General features: G+C 42.3%; 1 protein-coding gene across 14 annotated transcripts in view; it reads right to left on the bottom strand.

Moving 5' to 3' along the window:
* LOC136444014 (protein kinase C iota type-like) overlaps positions 1-25,267 on the bottom strand; it is an 82,569-nt gene that overhangs the window by 21,270 nt on the left and 36,032 nt on the right. For 7 of the 14 annotated variants that reach the window (XM_066441409.1, XM_066441410.1, XM_066441416.1 and 4 more), the window contains 13 exons: positions 25,095-25,176; positions 24,129-24,211; positions 21,200-21,286; positions 20,003-20,161; positions 18,284-18,316; positions 17,497-17,661; positions 14,424-14,521; positions 12,432-12,518; positions 11,946-12,081; positions 10,957-11,044; positions 10,165-10,290; positions 8,572-8,607; positions 7,657-7,686 (listed from right to left, as the gene is read on the bottom strand). In XM_066441409.1, the coding sequence (XP_066297506.1) occupies positions 7,657-7,686; positions 8,572-8,607; positions 10,165-10,290; positions 10,957-11,044; positions 11,946-12,081; positions 12,432-12,518; positions 14,424-14,521; positions 17,497-17,661; positions 18,284-18,316; positions 20,003-20,161; positions 21,200-21,286; positions 24,129-24,211; positions 25,095-25,176 (1,210 nt within the window). The remainder of the gene's footprint in view (positions 1-7,656; positions 7,687-8,571; positions 8,608-10,164; positions 10,291-10,956; positions 11,045-11,945; positions 12,082-12,431; positions 12,519-14,423; positions 14,522-17,496; positions 17,662-18,283; positions 18,317-20,002; positions 20,162-21,199; positions 21,287-24,128; positions 24,212-25,094; positions 25,177-25,267) is intronic. The other 7 variants (XM_066441417.1, XM_066441420.1, XM_066441412.1 and 4 more) reach the window with 6 other exon arrangements.

Genomic DNA, 25,267 nt, shown 5'->3' with positions numbered 1-25,267 from the left:
AGTTCAGATATATAAAGGGACATCCCTGAATATGCAGGTTAGTGCAGGTAAAATTGGAGGCGCGAATGTACATTGTATTTCTAGTTGTATACCTGCACTGGTCCATCATAAAACCAGCCTAGGTAAAAGAAAAAAAGTTAGTGGCCCAAAACGCTATACTAACCGGTAGCACCCTTGAATTCAACAAATAAGAGTCAAAAAGGTAGATAATAGAGAAAGTACTGGATTTGACTTCTTTTGGATTGACACAACACGAGTGGAACGCACTCAGGCTGTGATTGCTGGTATTGTACACCACAAAATTATTACATATCACACATTATAAAAACATATCCTTCAAAAGAAGAGACAATGCAGTAAATAAAAAACGCAGACAACATTTTGAGCCCTGCGGACACAAATTAGAAACTGTGTCGACTGCCTCAAACCAAAGTCCTTTTCAATCACAACCGGCAGCCTCCGCACATTTGCCGCAGAACGGGCTACTTGACATTCAACTTGTGTTCCATCGCCGTGGCGATGGGTTCACCTCCAGGGTAAAGGTCGCGAGGAGGGTGTTCCAGAAAATTTCCTGTTGACCGTGGCTGAATAGGGCTCCCTTTTCTCTGGTGTTATTGAAATTCAATAACTGTCAATGCCGGGGCGCTATATATAGGGAAGTCTGCCGGGTTCACGGGGAGGTAAGGGGGTGAATGGGGGGTGACGATCGTCGGGCCCCGCGCGCCGCCATTACCTTTGTCTGACTGGATTACCGTTCAGACTAATTTGCTCGTAAAACTGTTATCTCGCAATCTGTTACTCCGCGCATTTGTCAACGTCGGTGCTTGGTCGTGTTTATGCACAGGTCGGCGTTTCTGTGCCAGTAGAGATTGTATAACATCTGACATGGTTTCTAAACAATTAGACAGCAGTTTTCCAGGAGCTACATGTAACTGGAATGTATTAGAATTAGAAGTTTTCCTGCGGTATTAAAGGAGACATTTTCCAAAAAGTTGGATGAAATTTCCTGGGATCAAAAATGTTTTCCCGTCATCATCAAGATTTTCCAGGAGTTCAATTTTACAGGAATTATAAAGTTTTTCAAGGTATTATCATGTTTTCTAGTAATTATCATGTTTTCTAGTAGGTATTACAGAGTCTTTTAAGAATTATGTTTTCCCGGAATTATAAACATTTTTCGGAATTATCAAGTTTTCCCGGAATTAACATTTTCAAGGAATTATCGATCTTTCCCAGAAATCATGGAGTTTTCCTGGAAAAATTAAGTTTTCCAGTGATTATTGTGTTTTCCAAGAATTATCATTTAGTTTTCCAGGAATTACAAAGATTTCTAGGAATTATCAACTACCATTAAGCCTAATTCACTCACAAAGCTGTCATGTCCCAATCTATTATTCTTCACATTTGTCAAAGTCGATGCCGTCACATTTACGCAGACGTCGACATTTCCGAGCCGCCACATCGGCAGAAACAGCTGCTCCTGTGCTCTATTATCTTAGGTCGGCAGGTGACGTATCGACGAAGAGAACAGGGAAGAAATGGTCTGTTTGTGAGTTTCATTGATTTTGGAGGGTGGGGGGGGGGCAGAGCATCGATTTTACAGAAGTAGAACAAAGTTCAGGGAGAGGTAACGTCGTCGGTCTAACGATGACAGATTCGCGGAGAGTTTCTAAAGTATCTGCCAGAGAGTATTGTATATTGTCATCCATGCATGCTGCCATTTCTCAACATTTCAAACAAGCAGAATTTTTCATGGCGTGATTATATACACATTTACTGGTAGCTGCTCCATTTAACAATGTCACACACAAAACCTGCTGCATAAAACACTACATCAACCAAAGAATCTTTTCAAAACTCGCAATTAGCAAACAAAAATGGTTCATTTTTTATTGCCAAACACAAATCTACTCAAACAAGAGCCTTGTATACATGGGACAACTTTTCTTACACCCGTCGGGTCTTTTATCAAAATGTTGGACACTTCAGAAACTGCTGACTCTTTGTTTATGGAAGCACTGTGTCAGTCCAAAATGTTGCTTGCATTTATTTTCTCCTGATGCTTCCTTCCAGTGGAAGAGGAATGATCCCACTTTTTCTGTAATGTGTGGGTTTTGTGATGTTAAGAGGAGAGTAGTTTTCTTTTCGTCTGAAAACGTGGAGAAATTAGGATGGAAAATGGTGGCGTATTTAAACAGATCATTTCTTTCGTGGTCGTAGAATGGGCAACTTGACATATGTAGGAACCTTCCTAACTTATTTTACATTATAATGTCGCTTATGCATGACTGTGTGATTTGCCATGTTAAAACCGTTTTTTTTCTAGTTATTGTATATAAGTTCTGGTTAGTTCTGCTAGTTCACTTTAGTGACACTGAAGAAGAGTGATGGATGTCACTCGAAACATCCGGAAACATCCGGAAATAATTCTCTGAATTTTTATCCAGTTGTAGAGTTTGAATTGTCTTTATATATCTCAAAGGCAATCTCTCAGATAGGCGTTTCCTCTATCATTTAATTGAAACTATCAACTATTTTTCTTTATTCAACATCTAGCTTGCTCCATATTCCAATCGTCCTTTCGAGCACCGATTCAAGTAGGAGGTTCTAAAAAGCCTTATCTCTTACACCCAGGCCACGTGTACAGCTATGCGGGCGTTCCAGATGGCTGCGCTGCATGGACTGTTGACAGAATGATATGTTTGCCTTCTGTATTGTTGCCGAACATGTCGTGATTTATTCCCTTTTAGTTGGGAGTTGTTCGGACGGAGGCCTCCGCTGTATGCGTGTAAGGCCGGGCACTGAATGGGTTATTCTTGTGAGCATGTTTGGTGATCCGTCTTTGGTGACAGGTAGACAGAAGTAGGTCGCCTGTGGTTCTTACATGTACAACCAGAACAGCCTTGCCTTCCTCTGCAGAAGGGGTGAGCCTGAAAGGCTCTGAATGCCAAATGCTGCTACTGCAGCCTTTCCTCTATCTGAATAATATATTACTGTAAAATGTAATGTAGACATGTTTGCGGTGGTTTTATGTTCATGTTTTTTGTAGTAGGCTCTTCGTTGCAAACTTAAAACCACTGTGAAAGATTTTGCCCTCCTACCCCCTTGTCTACTAAAAGTACTATTGTCTCAAACACGTAGTACTCAAAACCACCCCGAACACTCCAATTTTTCCCTAACATAGAATTAAAACCACGCAAACTTAAACGCACTTACAGTGTTGATTTGCTGTGTTTTTCAGGTACATCTACATGTAAAAAACATTTTTCTGCTGCAAGCTTAGGATAATTTCCTTGACAAAAGCCTTAACACCAAGTGCTGTAGCTTTCTTCCACTATCTAAATCACTCTATTGAGACACTATTTCACACTTGCAGACATGTTTCCAAGACTAAAAAATGGACAAAGAACCAATATGCAAAGTCTTTTGAGTCTCCCATTCCTTTGCAAAAGCCCAAATACCATTTACCATACTAAGAAACGGAATAAATGCAATGAAGATAATAATATACAAAGTTCCTGTTCAAAAGTCTGAATGCTGAGTGCCTTAAGTTTCCCCTATTCGAATCGCTTTACTGGTTTGCTAGAGGGGAACTGTGTCATGTGTTACATGTAGACAATTTTCCACTGCAAGACTAACTGAAAAATGGGAATGAATAAACATGATTGTACAACGTAGGTGCTTCAGGGTACCAGCCGTCAGAAGTGTGATTCATCATTTTGTCTAATCAGACTCTCGGGAGTACTTACACTACCTGCTACAGTAGACAGTTGTGTGAGGGAATTTAATCTTTTTTGGCAAGAAAATTATCGTGTAGATGTGTCTACCTCCCTTTTTTATCTAGTCAAGACATGTACATTTACATTGTACATGTAGAGTGGTCTGAGCTGCAAATGCCTTTAAGTTAACTGGGATTTAATTTCAGGAGAAAATGGAGCAGAATGATGACAGAACAAGCTTTCACAGCATGTACTTGAAAGAAGAAAAAAAAACACATAAAAAATCTGATATTCCACCATTCACTTAATTGATATTCAAAATCCTTTCCACATATTCCATTACAGGACGGTGCCCATCTCTGATTCTATAGTCCTTGGGCCACACAGTTGCACACGCACTACAGCGGGGGCAGGTCCACTTTCCTAAACCCACCCAGGTGTAAAAATGGGTACCTGACTTTGGTTGGGGAGGTAAAAGTGGAAGGAGAGGGTTGGGCTCTGCCTTCCAATACCGGTACCCTGCCCTAATTAAACACATCCACTACAGTGGATAACAACCCACTGTCCCTACAGCCCCTAAACTATGGGACTACCTTTACCTTTTTTTACCACTGGTAGTCTGTGGTGTGTGTATATCAAGCTTTTACATGATGAATGAGACAAAAGAATCATTATCATCATAATGTAAATTTGTTTTGAATGAATTTTCCCGGAATTTGAATGATTTTCCTGGAAATTGAATTAATTTTCCCGGAATTTGAATGAATTTTCCTGGAATTTCAACGAATTTTCCCAGAATCCAAATGAATTTAAAAAAAAGAAGATTTTTCACAGAATCATCATAACCCATTTTACACAATCAATCTATGATCTGCAACTTGATACATGATTACACAAATTTCCTGTGCTAAACTGACTGTATATTTCAATTCATCATACCTTCATTTACATTGTATTACACTTGAATATTCGTCAGATCACCCCTACTTCAACCTTTCACATGAGGAATGAGAAGAACTGTGCCATGCCGTGAGATGGGAGGATTAATGAATATAAATCTGCGCCATCGAGGCCGGTACAACGGCGGGTCACGGCACGTAGTGGGAGACGGGGAACGGCCTTATAGACCAGGTACTTTCCCGGCATTCCAATGAATTTTCCCAGAATTTGGATTAATCTTCCTGGAATTTGAATGAATTTTCCCGGAATTTTAATGATTTTTCCTGGAAATTGAATGATTTTTCCTGGAAATTGAATGAATTTTCCGGGAATTTCAATGAATTTTCCTGGAATTTCAATGAATTTTCCCGGAATTTCAACGAATTTTCCCGGAATCCGAATGAATTAAAAAAAAAAAAAATTTCATAGAATTTGAATGAAATTTTGGGATAAATTTTCAGGAATTATCATGTTTTCCTGGAACTATAGGATGGATTTTTCTCCACACTCAAATCAGTTTTTTTGGGATGGTGCATTTCTAAACAGACTTTCCTGACTCTAGGTCACGGCACATTGTGGGATGGCCTTATGAACCAGGCATTCATCTTACAGGGGTGAGGGAGAGGGCAGGGCAGCCATTAGTCTGTATGTACACATGTACGGATATTCTATTGGTCCAATGCACGGAGAGTCACGGTTCTAATGTTATTATAGATTGTGGAAATTGTCTTTTGAAACTAATGTTGTCAATGACTGAGGTCTGTTTCTAACCTACAATGTTGCTGACAAGTCCTATGAATTAAAATATAGAAATAGGCTATTCCATTGGTTCAATGCATGGAGAGTCACAGTTTCCAATGTTAGTACGCTGACCAAAGTGTCCTTTGATTCGAGTTTGAAACTAACATGGTCAATGACTGAGCCTGTTTTTAACCTACATGTAGCCGGTAAGTCCTATAACGCACTATACATAGGTTATTCTATTGCTTTAATGCATGGAGGGTCACGGTTTCTAATATTATCACATTGGGGGACTATGTCCTTTGAAACGAACGTGGTCAATGACTGAGCCTAGTCCAAACCTACAAAAAATGTAACTTACAAAAAATGTAAGTTCTTACATTTTGTAGATGCATTTATATATATATATATATATATATATATCATATAAGAACAGGCTATTCAATTTGCTGAATGCATGGAAAGTCGCGGTTTCTGATGTTATCATACAGGCAAAATTGTCTGTTGAAACAACATTGTCAATGGCTAAACATTAGTAAGAATGAATCTCGGTTCGTAAGCCAACTTAAGACTGCTATCATTATTGTAAATGACTTAAAACCTTTATTTTCTACACATCACACCATATTGTATTAGCTGAGTACATGGACTGTCACGGTTTCTTATATCATTATAAGTTAAATAGGCCAAACTGTTGGTTGTAATAACAAGGTTGATGGCTGAACATTAGACTAAATGTAGATTGTATAACCTGTCCTTACTTACATTGTAACCTAGTAGCCTAAATCTGATATGATGACTTTAAACCATTTCCAAACATCATAGCCAGTAATTAATATATCAGAGATACAATTATGATAAAAGCTGAAAGAAAAATGTGTTTACCTTTGGATTTCCTTGCTCAAAGGAATCTAAATGAATACATTCTATCTTATGGGTAAATTGAATCATATTTTGGTAGGAGATCCTAAGTGTGGAAATACAAGTAGGTAAATACTTAAAACATGCTCAGATCTTCAAAAACTGCAGTGTTAAGAGTAGGAAACTTGATGATGTTGTTTGTTCAGACCCTTGTAGTAACTAGTGGCACATAGGGCAGCAAGGTTTCTTGCTGTTTCAGTAGCAGGGTATATTTCTACAGGGAGGGGTTGCTAGCCCTTCCCCTTTAACATGCTCGAGGGTCTCCTACAACACGAGACCCCCATTTTATGTCCCCTTCAAAAGAAGAGTGCAGCCATATACAAAATGTATACATGTACATCATAATTTTTTGAAGGAGGGATGTACTTCTGTATATGAAGGGTTTTGAAAAATCGAGAGAAATATGGAATCAAAAGCAAAGGTTGTAAAAAAAGAAGGGAAAAGGATGGCATAGCAACTTATGTGTCAGCTGCTCCTCCTATTGGATAGAAAGAGTACTGCACACAAACCTGCAATTATCTGTATACAAGTAAATTCTATTATAAGTCAAGTAGATCTAAAATGATCAAAGGAAAACACCTAACAAAGCAAACCAGCCCCGGTTTACCCCAAATTCTCACACGTTCATCACAATGCCTCTGTCGGATCAAGCCAAGCCACTTCAGTGCTTGTTGTTGTACTGCATGGGCTAAAAGTGCCCCCTAGTAACGGTGTTAGGTATTGCAGGGATGACGACTTGCTCTGTGTACATGTACCTTATGTTTGCTTTGCAAATTGTCATCATCTTTGTTAAACAAACAAACTTTGTAACAGTAAATAGGACTCAACATTACACGCTGGCAAATCACATGAATTCATCTGGGGATAGCAAAATACAGATCTGTAACTTCTGATATTGAAATTGTTTGGAAAACGGTTACTGCATTTGGTTTGTTCTCCTGTTGAAGTACATTACAGGAAGAGAACCGTGGGTCCATCTCATGTCACGGTTTGACTGACAAATTTCCAGGAATCATAAAGTTTTCAAAAATCTGAATAAATTTTCCTGGAATTTGAATAAATTTTCCAGGGGTTTGACTGACTTTTCCAGGAATTTGAATGAATTTTCCTGGAATTTGAATGAATTTTCACAGAAATCGAAGTACATTAAAGGATGAGAACCGTGGGTCTGTTTCATGTCCGTAAAACATACATGATAAGTTAAGAAGAGCAGCGGTGCGGGTGTGAGCATAACCATGTCGCGTTTCTACATGTGGCTCAGAGAAACAAACGAACGAACAGCAGTGGTGAGCGTGGTGGTTAGAAAATGTGAGCAGAGAAAAGTCTAAAGAACTACCTTCGAAAATGTCCTCGACGGATTGCTCTCCTTGATAGCAGGCCGGGGAGGGACGAGAGGTTAGCGCCCGTACAGCGCACAGAGAGACAGACGGACAGACAGTGAGCTGTTAGCCAGAAAGAGATCCGACAGAAAAGCAGGAACGAACGGGGTTTGCACCACATCTGACATGGCTTCTGAACAAGCCTGGAATTCTCCAGGAATGAGAAAATTATCAAGTTTCCCAGAAGTTGAATGAATTTTCCTTGAATTTGAATGAATTTTCCTTGAACTTGAATGAATTTTCCTCGAAGTTGAATGAATTTTCCCTGGAATTTGAATGAATTTTCCTGGAAGTTGAATGAATTTTCCTGGAATTTGAATAAATTTTCCAGGAATTTGAATGAATTTTCCAGGAATTTGAATGAATTTTCCCGGAATTTGAATGAAGTTTCCCAGAATTTGAATGAAGTTTCCTGGAATTTGAATGAAAATTTTGGAGAATTTTTCACGAATCATAATGTTTTCTGGAATAAGCATGGGTTTTGATTCTAAAAATAATTTCCTGACACCGTTTCCAGTCAAATTCCAGGATTTACCTTGATGTGTGCAGACCCCGCGGAATAGACAAATCCACAGGAAGAGTCGACTACGGAGGGGTTAATGACTGACATGCGTGGAAAACGAAACACAAAGTCTTCATCAAGCAGACCGTGCAAGGAAGGGGGGAGGGGGGCACAATACTCATCACCAACATCTTCCATAGAACCTCGAGACATTGAGGACAGGGGATTGTTCACATGCTTTATAACCATCAAAGAACCATGCATTGACTTGATACATCCATACCCATGGAAGGTCGGAGAAAACAAAAAACGACGCTTCTTGTACTCATGTCTGGGTAAAACTCGGGAGGAGTGAATACACAAGTGGTACCTGGCACGGCGAATTCACCACTTTTATTATGGTCGGCTGGAGGGACCACACACGCCAGCCAATAGCATGGTAAAGAAGTGCGTTAAAAAACAATGGAACATGTCATGGATCGCTGCAGCATTGGGGTCGCATCGTGACCCCTGAACTTTGAACCATGCACTCACACGCACTCTGACCCCCGATTGAGACAATACATAAAGTACAGCACATGTGTTTGTATACAGACATTCTTCGTACGTAGCTGTATGTATGCAAGATGTATGCTCGAAGTATGCCAGGACGGGTGATGACAAACCAGGTACAGGCATGCCAGGTGACACAGCAAAGGACGCGGTAATGAAAGTGCCTCGTGTAATCATATGTTCCCCTTTCTACAGCACCAACCATCTTGGTAACATTTTTAAAAAAATTGATAAAATCCCCTACTTTACAAATGGCCTGAGCCAAACTGCTAATACAGCTAATGCACAGGTGGCACGTTCCACTAGAATGAGAGGTAAGTCAGGATGGTCGGTGCTGTGAGGAGGAGGGTATATAATGCTGGGTGGTCGCCATGCACAGCCGCTCTACAGCGCTCTAAGAGCGCTCTGCCTTCTTACCCCCTCAACACACGGCCATGCTGACCACAGTAGTACCACACATGGCAGTGGTTGGAGCGGTAAGAAGGTGGTTTTACATACTGGGCTTGAGTTCTGTGGCTACTGTAGCTGAATGTGGGCGACTGTAAAAGTGACAACATGCTTGGAGAGGAGAGACAAAAGAGAAGAGAGAGAAACCCATTATCAGAGGAAATTTCAAAAGTTTTCATATGATAAAAAATGGATTTAGGAAGCAACATATACAAAGCTGCCAGAAATGAGAGCTACAAAACCAAGCAGGGAGGAGAACTAATACTTACAAGTTACACCGGTTTGAAAGGAAGTTCTGCATACAAAGACTCGGGTGGGGGGTATAGCTACTGGGTTGGTTACAGGGAATATCTTCACTTGACAAAAAGGACAAATTGTACACGTACAATGTACACGTGTGTTTGGGGTGGGGTCCATCTATGCTGTGATGTCTAACTAGAATATGAAATATGTATAAAAGACCAGATAAAATACTATCTATAACTAATACTCTAGATTCTTGTATTGTAATGCTTCTTCCTACAGGGCTCCCACTTTAGTGTTGCTATAAGGTATTCTAAACGTTTTTGAGGAGAACACTAGACAAACTGTACATTAGGCTTCATTCAATGGCTCTCTGCATGGTAGCAAGCATTGTATTCACAATTGTTTTTATAAATAGAAAATTGAATATAAAACTGAAGCCATTCCATTAATTTTGGACAATTGCTAGCAGAAGTATCCTGTTTTGCTAACCAAAACTAAAGTAACGAAAAAAACAAACAAAAGTCTGCTGTGGGAACCCTGTATATGGGAGGGAAAGTACAGGAATCCTAGAAAGTATCCTACTCTACTCTAGATGAAACAGCATGCAGACATGTAAAACTGTTGGACAGTCTAGCAGCGCCACCCAGCATCATACGACGGCACTGCAGCACATGGTTAACAGATGGGATAGACAGACACGGGTGTAAGGCTGGCCTACCCTGGAAGAGATAGTCCTCCGTGTGCTGGTCTGGGTTTTCTGTGTTGCCGACGATGTCGAACGGAGACCTTCCCGCGAGCATCTCGAATAGAAGCACGCCCAGAGCCCACCAGTCTACGCTAGAGCCTACAGGAAACATTCAGGCAGTTAGAAACTTGTAGCTGCAGTAGTTAAATTCTGTTGCATACCCGGCAAATCGTCTCATGGAGTAACACATCAGGTTTGTTTGTTTTTGTTTGTATTGCATACCCGGTAAACCGTCTCATGGAGTAACACACCAGGTTTGTACTGAACAGTACAAGCTGCATATCTGGACAGATCTATTTGATCCACTCACACCAGGAAGGACCCCTGCGCTTATCGATAAGTGCGGTGGGTTCTTTAACGTGCTCAAGGTGTGGCCCTCCTAAAACATGGGATCTCTGGCTATACGTCCCGTTCAAGAGAACGTCTCTTATTGAAGCTAAGGAACGGTACAGATGTACATGTACTCATTTTCACCTGTGGGCAAGAACAAAACATCCGGGGCTGCTCGGGATTTCAACCCAGAACCTTCAGATTCTGAACCTTAAAACAACCATCCTAACCATAAGGCCAAACAATGGAACAATGGGTAGGGTACATGTAGTACACCACATGTTACACAACACATTTTACACAATACCTAGCACAATGTTGCACAGATGTCTTACCATAGGCCTTTCCCCTGAGTATTTCTGGTGCGATGTACATTGTACAAATGTAGTTTGGGTTAAGGTTAGGGTTAGGGTGGTACAGAGAAACAAGCCTTACCATAGTCCTCTCCCCTGAGTATTTCGGGTGCGATGTAGTTTGGGGTTCCACAGAAAGTGCTGGTTGTGTCACCTGGATGCAGACCCTCCTACAGGATCAGTACATTAAAAATATGTTCAGTAAAAATGACAAGAACCAAACAGCTTTCCTATCAGAAGGATTACATATTTTAGATCTGGCGTCTTCCTATTACGAGTACCACGTAGCTAACAAGTTGCCTGGGTGACCAAATCAACACTTCTTATTCACAAGCCTACATGTATAACACATGCCAGAAACAAAAGTTCTACACTAGTTACTGTGTTACTGCAGTACTTTAGAAAACTGTTAGTGCGCGTAGTGTATGCATTACCATAGCCAGATGCTAGGGGGCGTAGTTTATGTGTTACCTACTGCAGTAACATACACAGCTGCCAGGGGGCGGAGTGCATATGTTACCATACACAGCTGCTAGCGTGGTGTACGTGTTACCCACTGCAGTACCATAGCCAGGAGCTAGGGGGCAGTGTTACCTTGCACATGCCAACAGTCGGTGAGCTTGATGTTTATGTGTTACCATAGCCAGCAGCTAGAGTATGTGTTACCTACTGCAGTACCATAGCCAGCAGCTAGGGGGCGTAGAGTATGTGTTATCAACTGCAGTACCCTAGCCAGCAGCTAGGGGGCGGTGTTACCTTGCACATGCCACAGTCGGTGAGCTTATATTGTGCATGTGTTACCTACTGCAGTACCATAGCCAGCAGCTAGGGGGTGTAGAGTATGTGTTACCAACTGCAGTACCCTAGTCAGCAGGTAGGGGGCGTTGTTACCTTGCACATGCCGTAGTCGGTGAGCTTAGTGTATGTGTTACCTACTGCAGTACCATAGCCAGTTGCTAGGGGGCATAGTTTATGTGTTACTTACTGCAGTACCATATCCAGCAGTTAGGGGGCGTAGAGTATGTGTTATCAACTGCAGTACCCTAGCCAGCAGCTAGGGGGCGGTGTTACCTTGCACATGCCGTAGTCGGTGAGCTTGACGTGTCCGTCGGAGTCCAGCAGGACGTTGTCCAGCTTCAGGTCCCGGTAGACGATTCCCCGCTCGTGGAGGAAGTTTAAGGCACAGGAGATCTCAGCTGCGTAAAACCTGAAACACCGAATCATTTATCATTAGATAGATACAATTAGATTGATATTAGATAGTATTAGATGTAGTCAATTTCAAATGTCATACATCCCACTTCATGAACAGCACTTTGCCATACTGTGTTAAGCTTTTGAATGCTTTGTGAGAAGGTTTGTCAATGACTTTGAAATGTAAATAGTGTGTTAAGTATCTAGCAGTCTTCCCAGGTGATCTTAGTATGTTTCATAGTACACTGTAATTTATCCCTAGGGCTACCACGATGTACCTTCTAGTGTGTTATGTGTCTAATAAACCAGTTAATCTCATCTCATGCAGGGAAGAAAACTTGACAGACAGAAAAAGCATCTCACCTAGCATGATCTTCTGGTAGTTTCCTCTGCCTCTGCATGTGGAACATCAGATCTCCCCCATTCACAAACTCGATCACAAAAAACAGCCTGAAACATAAACAACAAACATTTGTCAGATCAGTATTAAAAACACAACCCACAGGTAAGTACAGTTTGAGATGTAAGGGTATTTCTAATGTCTACCTCAGTCTTTAAGTTCAATAATATAAATGTTTTAGCTCATACAAATGTTTGGACACAGCGACAATGGATTTCTGCTTATTGTACTGATTTTCATTACCGTATTTTCTCGATTAAAGTACGCACCCCCGATTCGGGCAAAATTCCAGGTATATTTCCGGCCTTGAAACGTAAAATGAGAAAACCCAAATAAAGTACGCACCCCTTCTCCGGGCCGATGCCACAGTCGAAATGTTCCGACAAAGTACATGTCCTGAAGGCGGTTACTACCACAAATGATTGTTTAGAAATGCATTTAAATCGTTTAATAAGTGATTGTGTCGTAACTTGTTGCAGTATTCTAGCCGAAACTGTTTCATCCTTTGCAAAACACGTTGAACTTCATCATGGTTACCCTGCTCGGTTCATACTAGCGCCGGCCGTGAGGTACAGATTTGCAAATCATCGGAGGAAAATTGCGATCATATCCACAACACTGGGTAAGAATGATGTGTTCAGAAAACACTCTCCCGATACTGGCGATATATAGTTATTTCTTGATATAAATCCTTAGAACGCAACAACTTGAACATATATTTTCCACACGGCAACGCATATTATAGTTGCGATCGGCCCGGCCGACAACCTGCCGTCAATAAGAAACGGGCTGATGGCATAAATAGTCTCCTATTTATATATTTAAGCGGCCTACTTTTTCATAATTTTCGTGTAAGACCGAAGAATGATTATATAAGTTCGAGACCCGCTATTTCCCACGATCAAATACGGCGTTACATCCAACCAAAAACTGGAAAACCACTGCCCAGACCCGCCCGCCATTTCGGCCCGCCACAGCAGCCAATAAGAGATCCCTAACGCGACTACGTCACGCAATATTTGCATAGTATTATGCAATCCAAGCCGCTGCGGGCTTCAGGCTGCTGGGCCATGTCCGAGCTTTGATGTACCTGTCGCAATTATGCGTATTATGACGTCAATATTGGTGCATACGCAGAATTTAACGGGCCAACCTTGAAATAAAGGAGACTCCTCTATCAAATAGTCCGCTTTGAAGATGTTTTAGGGTGCATTTTTATCGAAAATTTTGCCGCCGAAGTAACCGGAAGTGAAACGTACCTCAAAACAACAATATCGTCACCGGGGATCGGGATTTGTATTTCTTCTTCGAAAATCACAAAATAAACGCATTAATGTCAGTACCGATGTCTTATATGGTGTACTTACGGTGCCGGTGTTCTTTCCGGGTTTCCTCGGGCATTGGGATCGGCTGGGTGCCGTTCGAACCCGACTTGATCCGGGTGCTCAGTACGAAAGATTTCTTGTGTGCTAGTAGTATGGTAACGTTACCGGTAACGTTACGTATCTATTTTCGTGTTAATATCAATGATACACACATTAAACACTGTCGTCTTTTGAAGTTCAACTTTATTTTCACGCGTCAACATTCTTATCTAAACGTAATATGGACGAATCGGTGCTATTCCAAGGTCCCCTCTTCCTTGTTCCGGCTGGTTTGTGGTTCTGTTCCAATTTGTCCGGACAGTGACCTCAAATAAAGTACGCACCCGCGCTTTGGCGATATCCTGAGACATTTTTTGGATTTTGAAAAGTTTCAAAAGTGCGTACTTTAATCGAGAAAATACGGTACATACAATGAAGATTCATTTCAGCAAAGCATCAGGCTATGCTATTATGTTAATCCACAGATGGCAAATATTCAAGAATTCAAATTAGTAAGAAAACTACCAAATCTACCATACAAGAAAAAGAATCCTATTTGACAGTAAGATGAAGTAAATCTATTTTCCCTACCTGCTCTCTGTCTGGAAGCAGGAGTGTAGTCCCACCAGGAAGGGATGGTTGGACGCAGTCTCAAACACGTGCTTCTCTGTCTGTACCCAGTCTATATCCTAAACAACACAAAATAACCATGGAACGTTACAGTCTCAAACACATGCTTCTCTGTCTGTACCCAGTCTATATCCTAAACAACACAAAACAACCATGGAACGTTACAGTCTCAAACACGTGCTTCTCTGTCTGCACCCAGTCTATATCCTAAACAACACAGAACAACCATGATGGAACGTTACAGTCTCAAACACATGCTTCTCTGTCTGCACCCAGTCTATATCCTAAACAACACAAAACAACCATGGAACGTTACAGCCTCAAACACATGCTTCTCTGTCTGTACCCAGTCTATATCCTAAACATCACAAAACAACCATGGAACGTTACAGTCTCAAACACGTGCTTCTCTGTCTGTACCCAGTCTATATCCTAAACAACACAAAACAACCATGGAACGTTACAGTCTCAAACACGTGCTTCTTTGTCTGTACCCAGTCTATATCCTAAACAACACAAAACAACCATGGAACGTTACAGTCTCAAACACGTGCTTCTCTGTCTGTACCCAATCTATATCCTAAACATCACAAAACAACCATGGAACGTTACAGTCTCAAACACATGCTTCTCTGTCTGTACCCAGTCTATATCCTAAACAACACAAAACAACCATGGAACGTTACAGTCTCAAACACGTGCTTCTCTGTCTGTACCCAGTCTATATCCTAAACAACACAAAACAACCATGATGGAACGCTACAGTCTCAAACACATGCTTCTCTGTCTGTACCCAGTCTATATCCTAAACATCACAAAACAACCATGGAACGTTACAGTCTCAAACACGTGCTTCTCTGTCTGTACCCAGTCTATATCCTAAACAACACAAAACAACCATGATGGAACGCTACAGTCTCAAACACATGCTTCTCTGTCTGTACCCAGTCTATATCCTAAACATCACAAAACAACCATGGAACGTTACAGTCTCAAACACGTGCTTCTCTGTCTGTACCCAGTCTATATCCTAAACAACACAAAACAACCATGATGGAACGCTACAGTCTCAAACACATGCTTCTCTGTCTGTACCCAGTCTATATCCTAAACATCACAAAACAACCATGGAACGTTACAGTCTCAAACACGTGCTTCTCTGTCTGTACCCAGTCTATATCCTAAACAACACAAAACAACCATGATGGAACGCTACAGTCTCAAACACATGCTTCTCTGTCTGTACCCAGTCTATATCCTAAACATCACAAAACAACCATGGAACGTTACAGTCTCAAACACATGCTTCTCTGTCTGTACCCAGTCTATATCCTAAACAACACAAAACAACCATGGAACGTTACAGTCTCAAACACGTGCTTCTCTGTCTGCACCCAGTCTATATCCTAAACAACACAGAACAACCATGGAACGTTACAGTCTCAAACACATGCTTCTCTGTCTGTACCCAGTCTATATCCTAAACAACACAAAACAACCATGGAACGTTACAGTCTCAAACACGTGCTTCTCTGTCTGTACCCAGTCTATATCCTAAACATCACAAAACAACCATGGAACGTTACAGTCTCAAACACGTGCTTCTCTGTCTGTACCCAGTCTATATCCTAAACAACACAAAACAACCATGATGGAACGTTACAGTCTCAAACACGTGCTTCTCTGTCTGTACCCAGTCTATATCCTAAACAACACAAAACAACCATGGAACGTTACAGTCTCAAACACGTGTTTCTCTGTCTGTACCCAATCTATATCCTAAACATCACAAAACAACCATGGAACGTTACAGTCTCAAACACGTGTTTCTCTGTCTGTACCCAATCTATATCCTAAACATCACAAAACAACCATGGAACGTTACAGTCTCAAACACGTGCTTCTCTGTCTGTACCCAGTCTATATCCTAAACAACACAAAACAACCATGGAACGTTACAGTCTCAAACACGTGCTTCTCTGTCTGTACCCAATCTATATCCTAAACATCACAAAACAACCATGGAACGTTACAGTCTCAAACACGTGCTTCTCTGTCTGCACCCAGTCTATATCCTAAACAACACAAAACAACCATGGAACGTTACAGTCTCAAACACATGCTTCTCTGTCTGTACCCAGTCTATATCCTAAACATCACAAAACAACCATGGAACGTTACAGTCTCAAACACATGCTTCTCTGTCTGTACCCAGTCTATATCCTAAACATCACAAAACAACCATGGAACGTTACAGTCTCAAACACATGCTTCTCTGTCTGCACCCAGTCTATATCCTAAACAACACAAAACAACCATGGAACGTTACAGTCTCAAACACATGCTTCTCTGTCTGTACCCAGTCTATATCCTAAACATCACAAAACAACCATGGAACGTTACAGTCTCAAACACATGCTTCTCTGTCTGTACCCAGTCTATATCCTAAACATCACAAAACAACCATGGAACGTTACAGTCTCAAACACATGCTTCTCTGTCTGTACCCAGTCTATATCCTAAACATCACAAAACAACCATGGAACGTTACAGTCTCAAACACATGCTTCTCTGTCTGCACCCAGTCTATATCCTAAACATCAACAGCACAAAATAAATAGTTACACTTGAAATTGAGTTACCTATTGGTGGCATTAATGGCCGATTAGATAGGCTGGTAGACACTGGTTTGAGAGATCATGTCTTCAAAGGTAAATTAGTCATCCTCAACTGAGGCGAAGCATGATATCTTTTTCAAGTAGCTAAGGGTCGTGCAATGCAATCATGTTTTTGACTGAGCACACTGGGTCACCCTACTCTTCTTGGTAAGTGTGTTGGGTTCTTTTAAGTGCAGATGTCTTATGCTTGAGGCTTATGGCCGATGCTCCCTTATACACAGGGATGTTGTGTCCTTGTGTCCACAACTTCCCTCACTCCACCCAGGTGTAAGTAGGTACCTGACTTTGGTTCGGGAGGCAAAAGGCAGGACTCCTGCCACAAACAAACAAACAAACAAACAAACAAACAAACAAACCTCGTCATCGTTGACCAGTTCTTTCTTGACGACCTTCATGGCGTAGATACGCTGGGTTTTCCTCAGTCTGACCATGAGAACCTTAGCGTAGCTGCCTCGCCCAATCACACGCATCAGATCAAACTCATCCAGGCCGATGTGCTGGTCGGAACCTCCAGACGTCGCCTAAGGAGAAGAGTAGGTCAAGGAAAGGTCAAGAGAAGGTCATGCTGCTCAAGGAAAGGTCAAGGTCAAGAGAAGGTCATGTTGCTCAAGGAAAAGAGCAAGATTCAAACCTCTTCAAGTCCAAGTTGAAAAAAAAAACTACATTTGTGGCAGACATGGTTAGGCCATATTCTCAAAAGAAAGGCTTTCATAAATGAAGCACACATGTATTTGATTTAGAAAAGGAATGATGTACAAACACTGTAAAACAATACGAAGAAAAATATATTCCACAGAAATCTGTAATTAATATGTTTAGGTAGTACATGTCAGTGGACAAATTCATGTAGATGTACAATGCAGATGAAAAGCCAGGCATTAGGGTATCAGAGTATGCTCTATTTCATGCACTCTATTGAAAACCTGAAAAAAATAACATGAATCATGATAAATGTACTTGTCAAATTATGGGAAAAGCACTAATGACAGCCACTAACTACACAACAGTACATAATGGAACACTGTCCACAGCTGGGCAATGGTGAAACATGCACGGCAGCTACATGTACATGACTTGTACATTTTGTACCCCCTATGATTGACAGCTGTCACAGCCAGTTTGATTGACATGCATCCATCTTACCTCAACCTCCTCCTCAAGAAGAGGCTGAGCACCCTGTTCCCATGGCGACAACACAACAACAAACAACATCAACAAAAACAAACATATGGTGAGTTAAAAGACAACGACGGGAAACTGAGGACAAGAAAAGTACACAAACAGGAATGGATAAAGACAAACTCAGGAAAAACACAAACTCAGGGAAATCAATCTTTCTGACAACACAAGGATTCAATATTCATTTATATATATTCTGTACTGTGCTCAGGTATGCCTGTAACTTCATGGTTCTTTCAGGTAACCGCAGCATATTGTTCATCATTGCACTCAAATAATAATCAGTGCATGCTGCTCAATGTAAACAAGAAGGAAGATAAGTTTGTATGGAGACTTTTGTATGGTCAACTCCAAACTACAAAATCAGTAGATGTAAAACTTTTCATGCAACCATAATGCAGTGATTCAGAAGCTCAGCAAGCTCTACTACCATTTCAAAGAAAAAAAAAAGAATTCAAAGGATGCAGATATTCACTACTTGTTACATGTTTGAATGGTAAGAAAGGAATAAGAATGCTGTAGCTGACTTGAACTTGAAAAGTGTCTCGAGCTCCGCATGCTTGTTTCCGTGAAAGTCCCCACCCCTGTGGCAGTACAGTCCCTGCCCCTGGGGGTATAGTCCCTGCCCCCAGGGTACAGTCCCCACCCCTGGGGCATTCAGTCCCCACCACTGGGGCGTACAGTCCCCACCCCTGGGGCGTACAGTCCCCGCCCCTGGGGCGTACAGTCCCCACCCCTGGGGCGCACAGTCCCCACCCTGGGCGTACAGTCCCCACCCTGGGCGTACAGTCCCCGCCCCTGGGGCGTACAGTCCCCACCCTGGGCGTACAGTCCCCGCCCCTGGGGCGTACAGTCCCCACCCTGGGCGTACAGTCCCCGCTCCTGGGGCGCACAGTCCCCACCCTGGGCGTACAGTCCCCGCCCCTGGGGCGTACAGTCCCCACCCTGGGCGTACAGTCCCCGCCCCTGGGGCGTACAGTCCCCACCCTGGGCGTACAGTCCCCGCCCCTGGGGCGTACAGTCCCCACCCTGGGCGTACAGTCCCCGCCCCTGGGGCGTACAGTACCCACCCCTGGGTCGTACAGTCCCCACCCCTGGGGCGTACAGTCCCCACCCTGGGCGTACAGTCCCCGCCCCTGGGGCGTACAGTCCCCACCCTGGGCGTACAGTCCCCACCCCTGGGGCGTACAGTCCCCACCCCAGGCGTACAGTCCCCACCCCGGGCGTACAGTCCCCACCCTGGGCGTACAGTCCCCGCCCCTGGGGCGTACAGTCCCCACCCTGGGCGTACAGTCCCCGCCCCTGGGGCGTACAGTCCCCACCCTGGGCGTACAGTCCCCGCCCCTGGGGCGTACAGTCCCCACCCTGGGCGTACAGTCCCCGCCCCTGGGGCGTACAGTACCCACCCCAGGCGTACAGTCCCCACCCCGGGCGTACAGTCCCCACCCTGGGCGTACAGTCCCCGCCCCTGGGGCGTACAGTCCCCACCCTGGGCGTACAGTCCCCGCCCCTGGGGCGTACAGTCCCCACCCTGGGGCGCACAGTCCCCACCCTGGGCGTACAGTCCCCGCTCCTGGGGCGCACAGTCCCCACCCTGGGCGTACAGTCCCCGCCCCTGGGGCGTACAGTCCCCAGGACTCCCCACCCTGGGGCGCACAGTCCCCACCCCGTGGGCACACCCACCTCCTTGGCACTGCTGTCCTGATTTTGGTTTTGGTCAGTTTGTTGGTCTTGGTTAATCTCGGGTTTTTCTACCACCTGTTCCTCCACCTGCTCCACTAACTCTACCTCCGACGGGTCCAGCGGAGGCTGATCGTCTACGATCGTCGCATCTTCCTCTTCCTTTGGGAAGACAGGAGGAGGAGAAGAGACAGGGGGAAGAGAAGAGGCACCACGGGATAGTTTAGGACGTGTGGTTGTTCTTACTGGTGCTTGAGGAAAGAGTGTTGCCTGATCAGTCAAACTGTAGAGACAGACACCGAGATTTGTGAAGTCAAGTTTCAAGTTTTATAGTGATTTGATAGTCTGGCACCCGTTTCTGCTAGTTTTGCATTTCCTAACCAGGTCTGACCGGGCTGCTTGCGGAAACGATAAATAGATTGACTTATGGGCCAATATCTACATGTAAATAGGGACGGTGCCAGATTATATTGTATTCTGCTGGGAAGTGATCAGAGGAGCGAAATAAAGCTAGAGTGGGATGGATGCCAGGCGAAAGACAACTGCATGGTTCTGAAGGTTTCTGTTCCCAGATATGCCAAATTACTCAAGCAACTGGATCTGATTTTGGAAACAGTCAGAAGTTTCAAGTAGCATCCACTACTTTTTATCAGTGACTCTGAGCAAGATTTGTGGAACAGCAGGTTTTCACCACGAGCTATGAATTGATATGCAAATAAGGAGAAGACAATTTTAGAAAGTCTGTTTCCAGAGTTCGAGATCAGGCAAAGGTGAGAATCACAGGTACAAGACTCACTGACATCACAACAACTGTGAACAACCCTGGAGCTGCTCACCACAGCATGCAGCGTGACAACCACAACAGCCACCACGACATGCCATCAACAAACTCACACTACACTGTACAATACTTCTGTGCAAGACAATCGCAGAGCATGCAAGGGTCTCTCTAAAAAAAAGAAGCCTGAACAGATGAAAAATGGAAACTGTTCAAAATTTGTTTTCTATTCCTGGAAACCATGCTTCAAGTTCAAATTGGCTGACTTGCTCGTTGCAACTTTTGTACAATTTCATAAAAATCAGAATCACGTACAGTAGTAGACTGCAAGCACTGTTCAAAACTCAAAAAAGGTCACAGGTCACCAACTGACCTGTGGCTCGCAAAGCACAAAGTTTAAAGGTCATAGGTCACAGACTGACCTGGTCAATTCTCTGATAGGCGGCACTACCTAGGGACAGAGTGGAGTAGGAGAAGGGGAGGGGGCAGACTAGGGAGCACTTCGACGACTGGAAACGTTTCAGAAGCAGCAACCGCATTTCACAAAACAGGAAAAACACAATATTGAGTCAAGTCGTGGACATAGCCGTTACGATTTCAAAACAAACGGCGGCATTTCGGAATCAGGAACCGCAGGTAAAACAAAACAGGAAAAAACACAGGAGTCAAGTCCAGGACATACATGTAGCCGTTACGATTTCAAATTTTCAGCATTTCGGAATCAGAAATGGTATTTTATAAAACAGGAAAAACACAAGTCGAGGACATAGCCGTTACCATTACAAAACGAACGGCAACATTTCGGAATCAAGAAGCGCATTTTAGTTTCAAATTGATAAAACATGAAAAACACATGAGTCAAGTTGTGGACATAGCCGTTACGATTTCAAAACAGATGGTGGCATTTCGGAATCATTAACCGCATTTCACAAAACACGGACAAACACAATTAAGGACAAGCCGTTACGATTTCAAAGTCAAACCGTTAGGAACAGACAAACGTAACGATCGTGCAAACGGAAACACACTCAGTAGAGAGGGTTACAGACAGGCGTGAGACGGGGACAGGCCAAGGGGGGAGCACAGAGAAGACAGATAGAGAGAAGAGAGTCACCGAAGCGCATGGACTACAAGCCCTTAAACTACACCATTCTTAAACACTGTAACATTGCAACTACAGCTCCATAAATGGACTAACAGCAAAACTCATGCAGAATGGCCAGGAATCATTCATTCATTCATCTGTTGACTTTTGATACCCAGCAAAAATCAATTATTGCAAAATTCTAATAGCCGAATCTGTTAGCAAACAGCTGTGATATGCTGTTTGCATGCCTATTGATTTATGGAAATTTATTCGTTTTGGAGAATATACAATATACAATGTACATGAAAGTTGTGGATTTTCAAGACTAGAAATCTTTCTAGCCCTTCCGTTCTCAGTTCAGTGAATCATGAATGAAGTCTGAATTAATTACTGCAAAGACTGTTAGGTACATGTATCTCAGTGTTTTAGAGACCACATCCAGTCTAATTTCTTGGCTCTAGGATTTTAGCTGGTAAATAATGAAGCAGATAAACATGTAAAGAAGCATTGATAATCAGTAACACAGAAAAAACTGTAACAACTAGAAAGACGTGCATTTTAGCATTGATTATGATTCATATCCACAATCATATGGTATATTTTTGCACCAGTCCAGATCTTTTTTTCAATCACAATAAATGATACCGAAAACTAACTTAAAGATATTAAATTGATGTGGCCATAATATACTCTGTCCAGATGTTCTGATCACTGTTCCGTTACCAATCATACAGACACGGCTACAGACGAGGCTTTTAGACAGGTTTTATGGTTATAAACTACAGTTTGCAAATCACCTGTCTTTGAACCATGACCGAGCCTCATCCCATTAAACATCAGTTGTGAGTAATAGTTTCCACTCTATGCTTGGTGAAACACCTACTTTGCAAATAGATGTCCATAAACATAAAAGCAAGCTTTCTTTCAGTGCTATGAACGACGATGTACAATATAGAAAATCTTAATATAAAGTTTAATACAAAAATCTACCTTGTAAACGCCATCAGGACAACTCGGCCCATTTCCAACTCGGCCCATCGCAAATCTGGTCAACTCGGCCCATCGCGGTGGTCAACTCGGCCCATTGCCGAGGTCAACTCGGCCCATCGCCAAATTTCCACAAAATAAAAATAAAAAACACCTTCTAAACCACAACCTCATGACTGCAATTTTTAATGTTTACCCGCCGTGTCATGGGTAGTAACATACATGTACATGTTAAGTAACAATGTCTCCTTGCCTAATTGTTGGACAACTTCGACTTGTTGAGGTTTTTGGAGCTGCATACCGCTGGTGCTTTTGATAGGCAATCAACATAATTTTCATAGAGACCATGTTTTTTGTCAGAAAACTTCGAACTGTTGACTTAATTTGAGGTTTTTGGAGACCCATACCACCGTCGTTAATAGGCAATCAACTTGATTTAATACAGACCACGTCTTTTTGTCAGAGAACTTCAAACTGTTGACTTTGAGGTTTTGGGGCCGAGGTGACTATGGAGATGGGCCGAGTTGACTAGGGAGATGGGCCGAGTTGACTAGGGAAATGGGCCGAGTTGACTGGGCCGAGTTGGTAAAGGGCCGAGTCGTCCGACATTCCTTGTAAACCATGTGCAACCGGTATAGAAAAATCAACCTTTTCTTAAATCCCATTAAAAAGCTTGCCTTTGAGATTTGCAAATGTTAAAAAATGTATCACCATTAGGACACACCAATTACATTCTTGGTTAACGGATCTTTTTCAAATTTTAGAAAAAAATAAATCATGAAAACAGAAGGCTGGGATGAAAACTTGCACCTGACCCTGTTCACTCCCTGAAACTGTGTGCACGAAAGGACAAACTTTCCTCTGAGATTCTGTTTTCCTGTTGATTTTCCAATCTAGCATTTTTTTCAAAATTTCGTTAACCAAGAAATTAAAAATGGTGTGGCCTTAGGTTCTGATTCAAGAACCTTGCTTTCCTAATACAAATGTATAGCACTTACCAACCTGGAAAACAGAACAGACTGACGAAGCTATTCACAGAAAAAGTTTTTGTTACAGAATAGCTTCTAGTGTCTCTAGACAATGACTACTGGACAGATTTGCTAAACAACAGTTACTCAAGCAACTGGATATGATTTTGGAAACTTTAAATCATATGCAGTAAGATTGAGTTAATGTTAATTGGCATATCTTATTACCTGGATGTCTAACCTTCATCAACATACAGAACAGATTGTTCATTTTGAATTATTTATTTATTTGAAGACAGTTTTTCTCACCTCTCTCCCGACGGCCTCGGAATAGTCGTTGAAATGTGAGAGGTCCCTGTGTCTTCTTCTGGAGGCGGGGCTTGTGCTCTTAGCTGTGGAGTAAACAAACTTGTAAACAAAAATACAAACAACAACAACAATAATCTATTCATTCCTTGAGTAAGACTGTTGAGTTGCACGGTGGAAAATTTGAGGAAATCCTTTTTTTTTGGAACGTGCACTTTACACTCGTGTTCGGCCCTCTAATCGCTTGATGGCAACTAAATGAAAGCCATGGGCCCTCCTAACTTATCAATGACAAGTCATAAATGGTGAAAATTATGAAGTAAAATTCGATTGTTTCAGAGTTCCAGCTTATAATTATGATTTATTACCATGAATGGTATATGGGTTGTTACATTATGGTTCCAACCGAACCTGTTCTCTTTGTCTGTTTCCATAGTGATGCCAACTCTGGTCTCTTGTTGGTAGCTAAATACTCTAAAACTAGTACCCCTGATTCACTCACTGTCCACAAACTCTGTACAGATTTGACGTTACCACCCTGAACAGCAAGAGTACTGGATATTTCAATACTTGGATACTTTCTTAAGTCCATTAGCTAACATACAAGATTTGTAAGCAGCTAAATCTTCCTCGACATAAAACATACAAACCTAAGACATACAAACTACATAAAGTCTTTACAGCTAGTATTTACATTCTACATCTAATCAAATAGACTGAGAGTGTTTTACTGTAATTCTTGATTTTTTAACTGTAACTTAATCTTAGCTAATCTAACGGTCACTAGTCAACTGCTAAAATTTCAGTATCGCATATATTTGATAACTAACATTTGAGACAGTAATGTTCGTTCCCACCGTTAAAATTGCATGCAGTGAACTACTCCCTTCTCCCCCAACCGCTAATATTACCAACCGCTATATTAAAGTGATTTACAGTACAGAGACTAAATGAGAAGTTTCTACTGACTTTTCTTGGGCGGGATGTTTTCATCGTTCTCCTTGTCGATGGAAGGTAGTGAGGTGGAGTGGTTATGGCCAGACGCCTCCTGCTGAACAACGGAGAGAAAAATATCACAAACATGTCAAAGAAGAGTTCATCTCCACTTAAAGGTTTGTCTGTGACATATGATCCACTGCTCA

This window comes from Branchiostoma lanceolatum, chromosome 10, assembly GCF_035083965.1.
Source record: "Branchiostoma lanceolatum isolate klBraLanc5 chromosome 10, klBraLanc5.hap2, whole genome shotgun sequence".
Lineage (NCBI taxonomy): Eukaryota > Metazoa > Chordata > Leptocardii > Amphioxiformes > Branchiostomatidae > Branchiostoma > Branchiostoma lanceolatum.
Note: the sequence above shows the minus strand (reverse complement) of the source record. Positions and strands in the feature narration are given on the sequence as shown.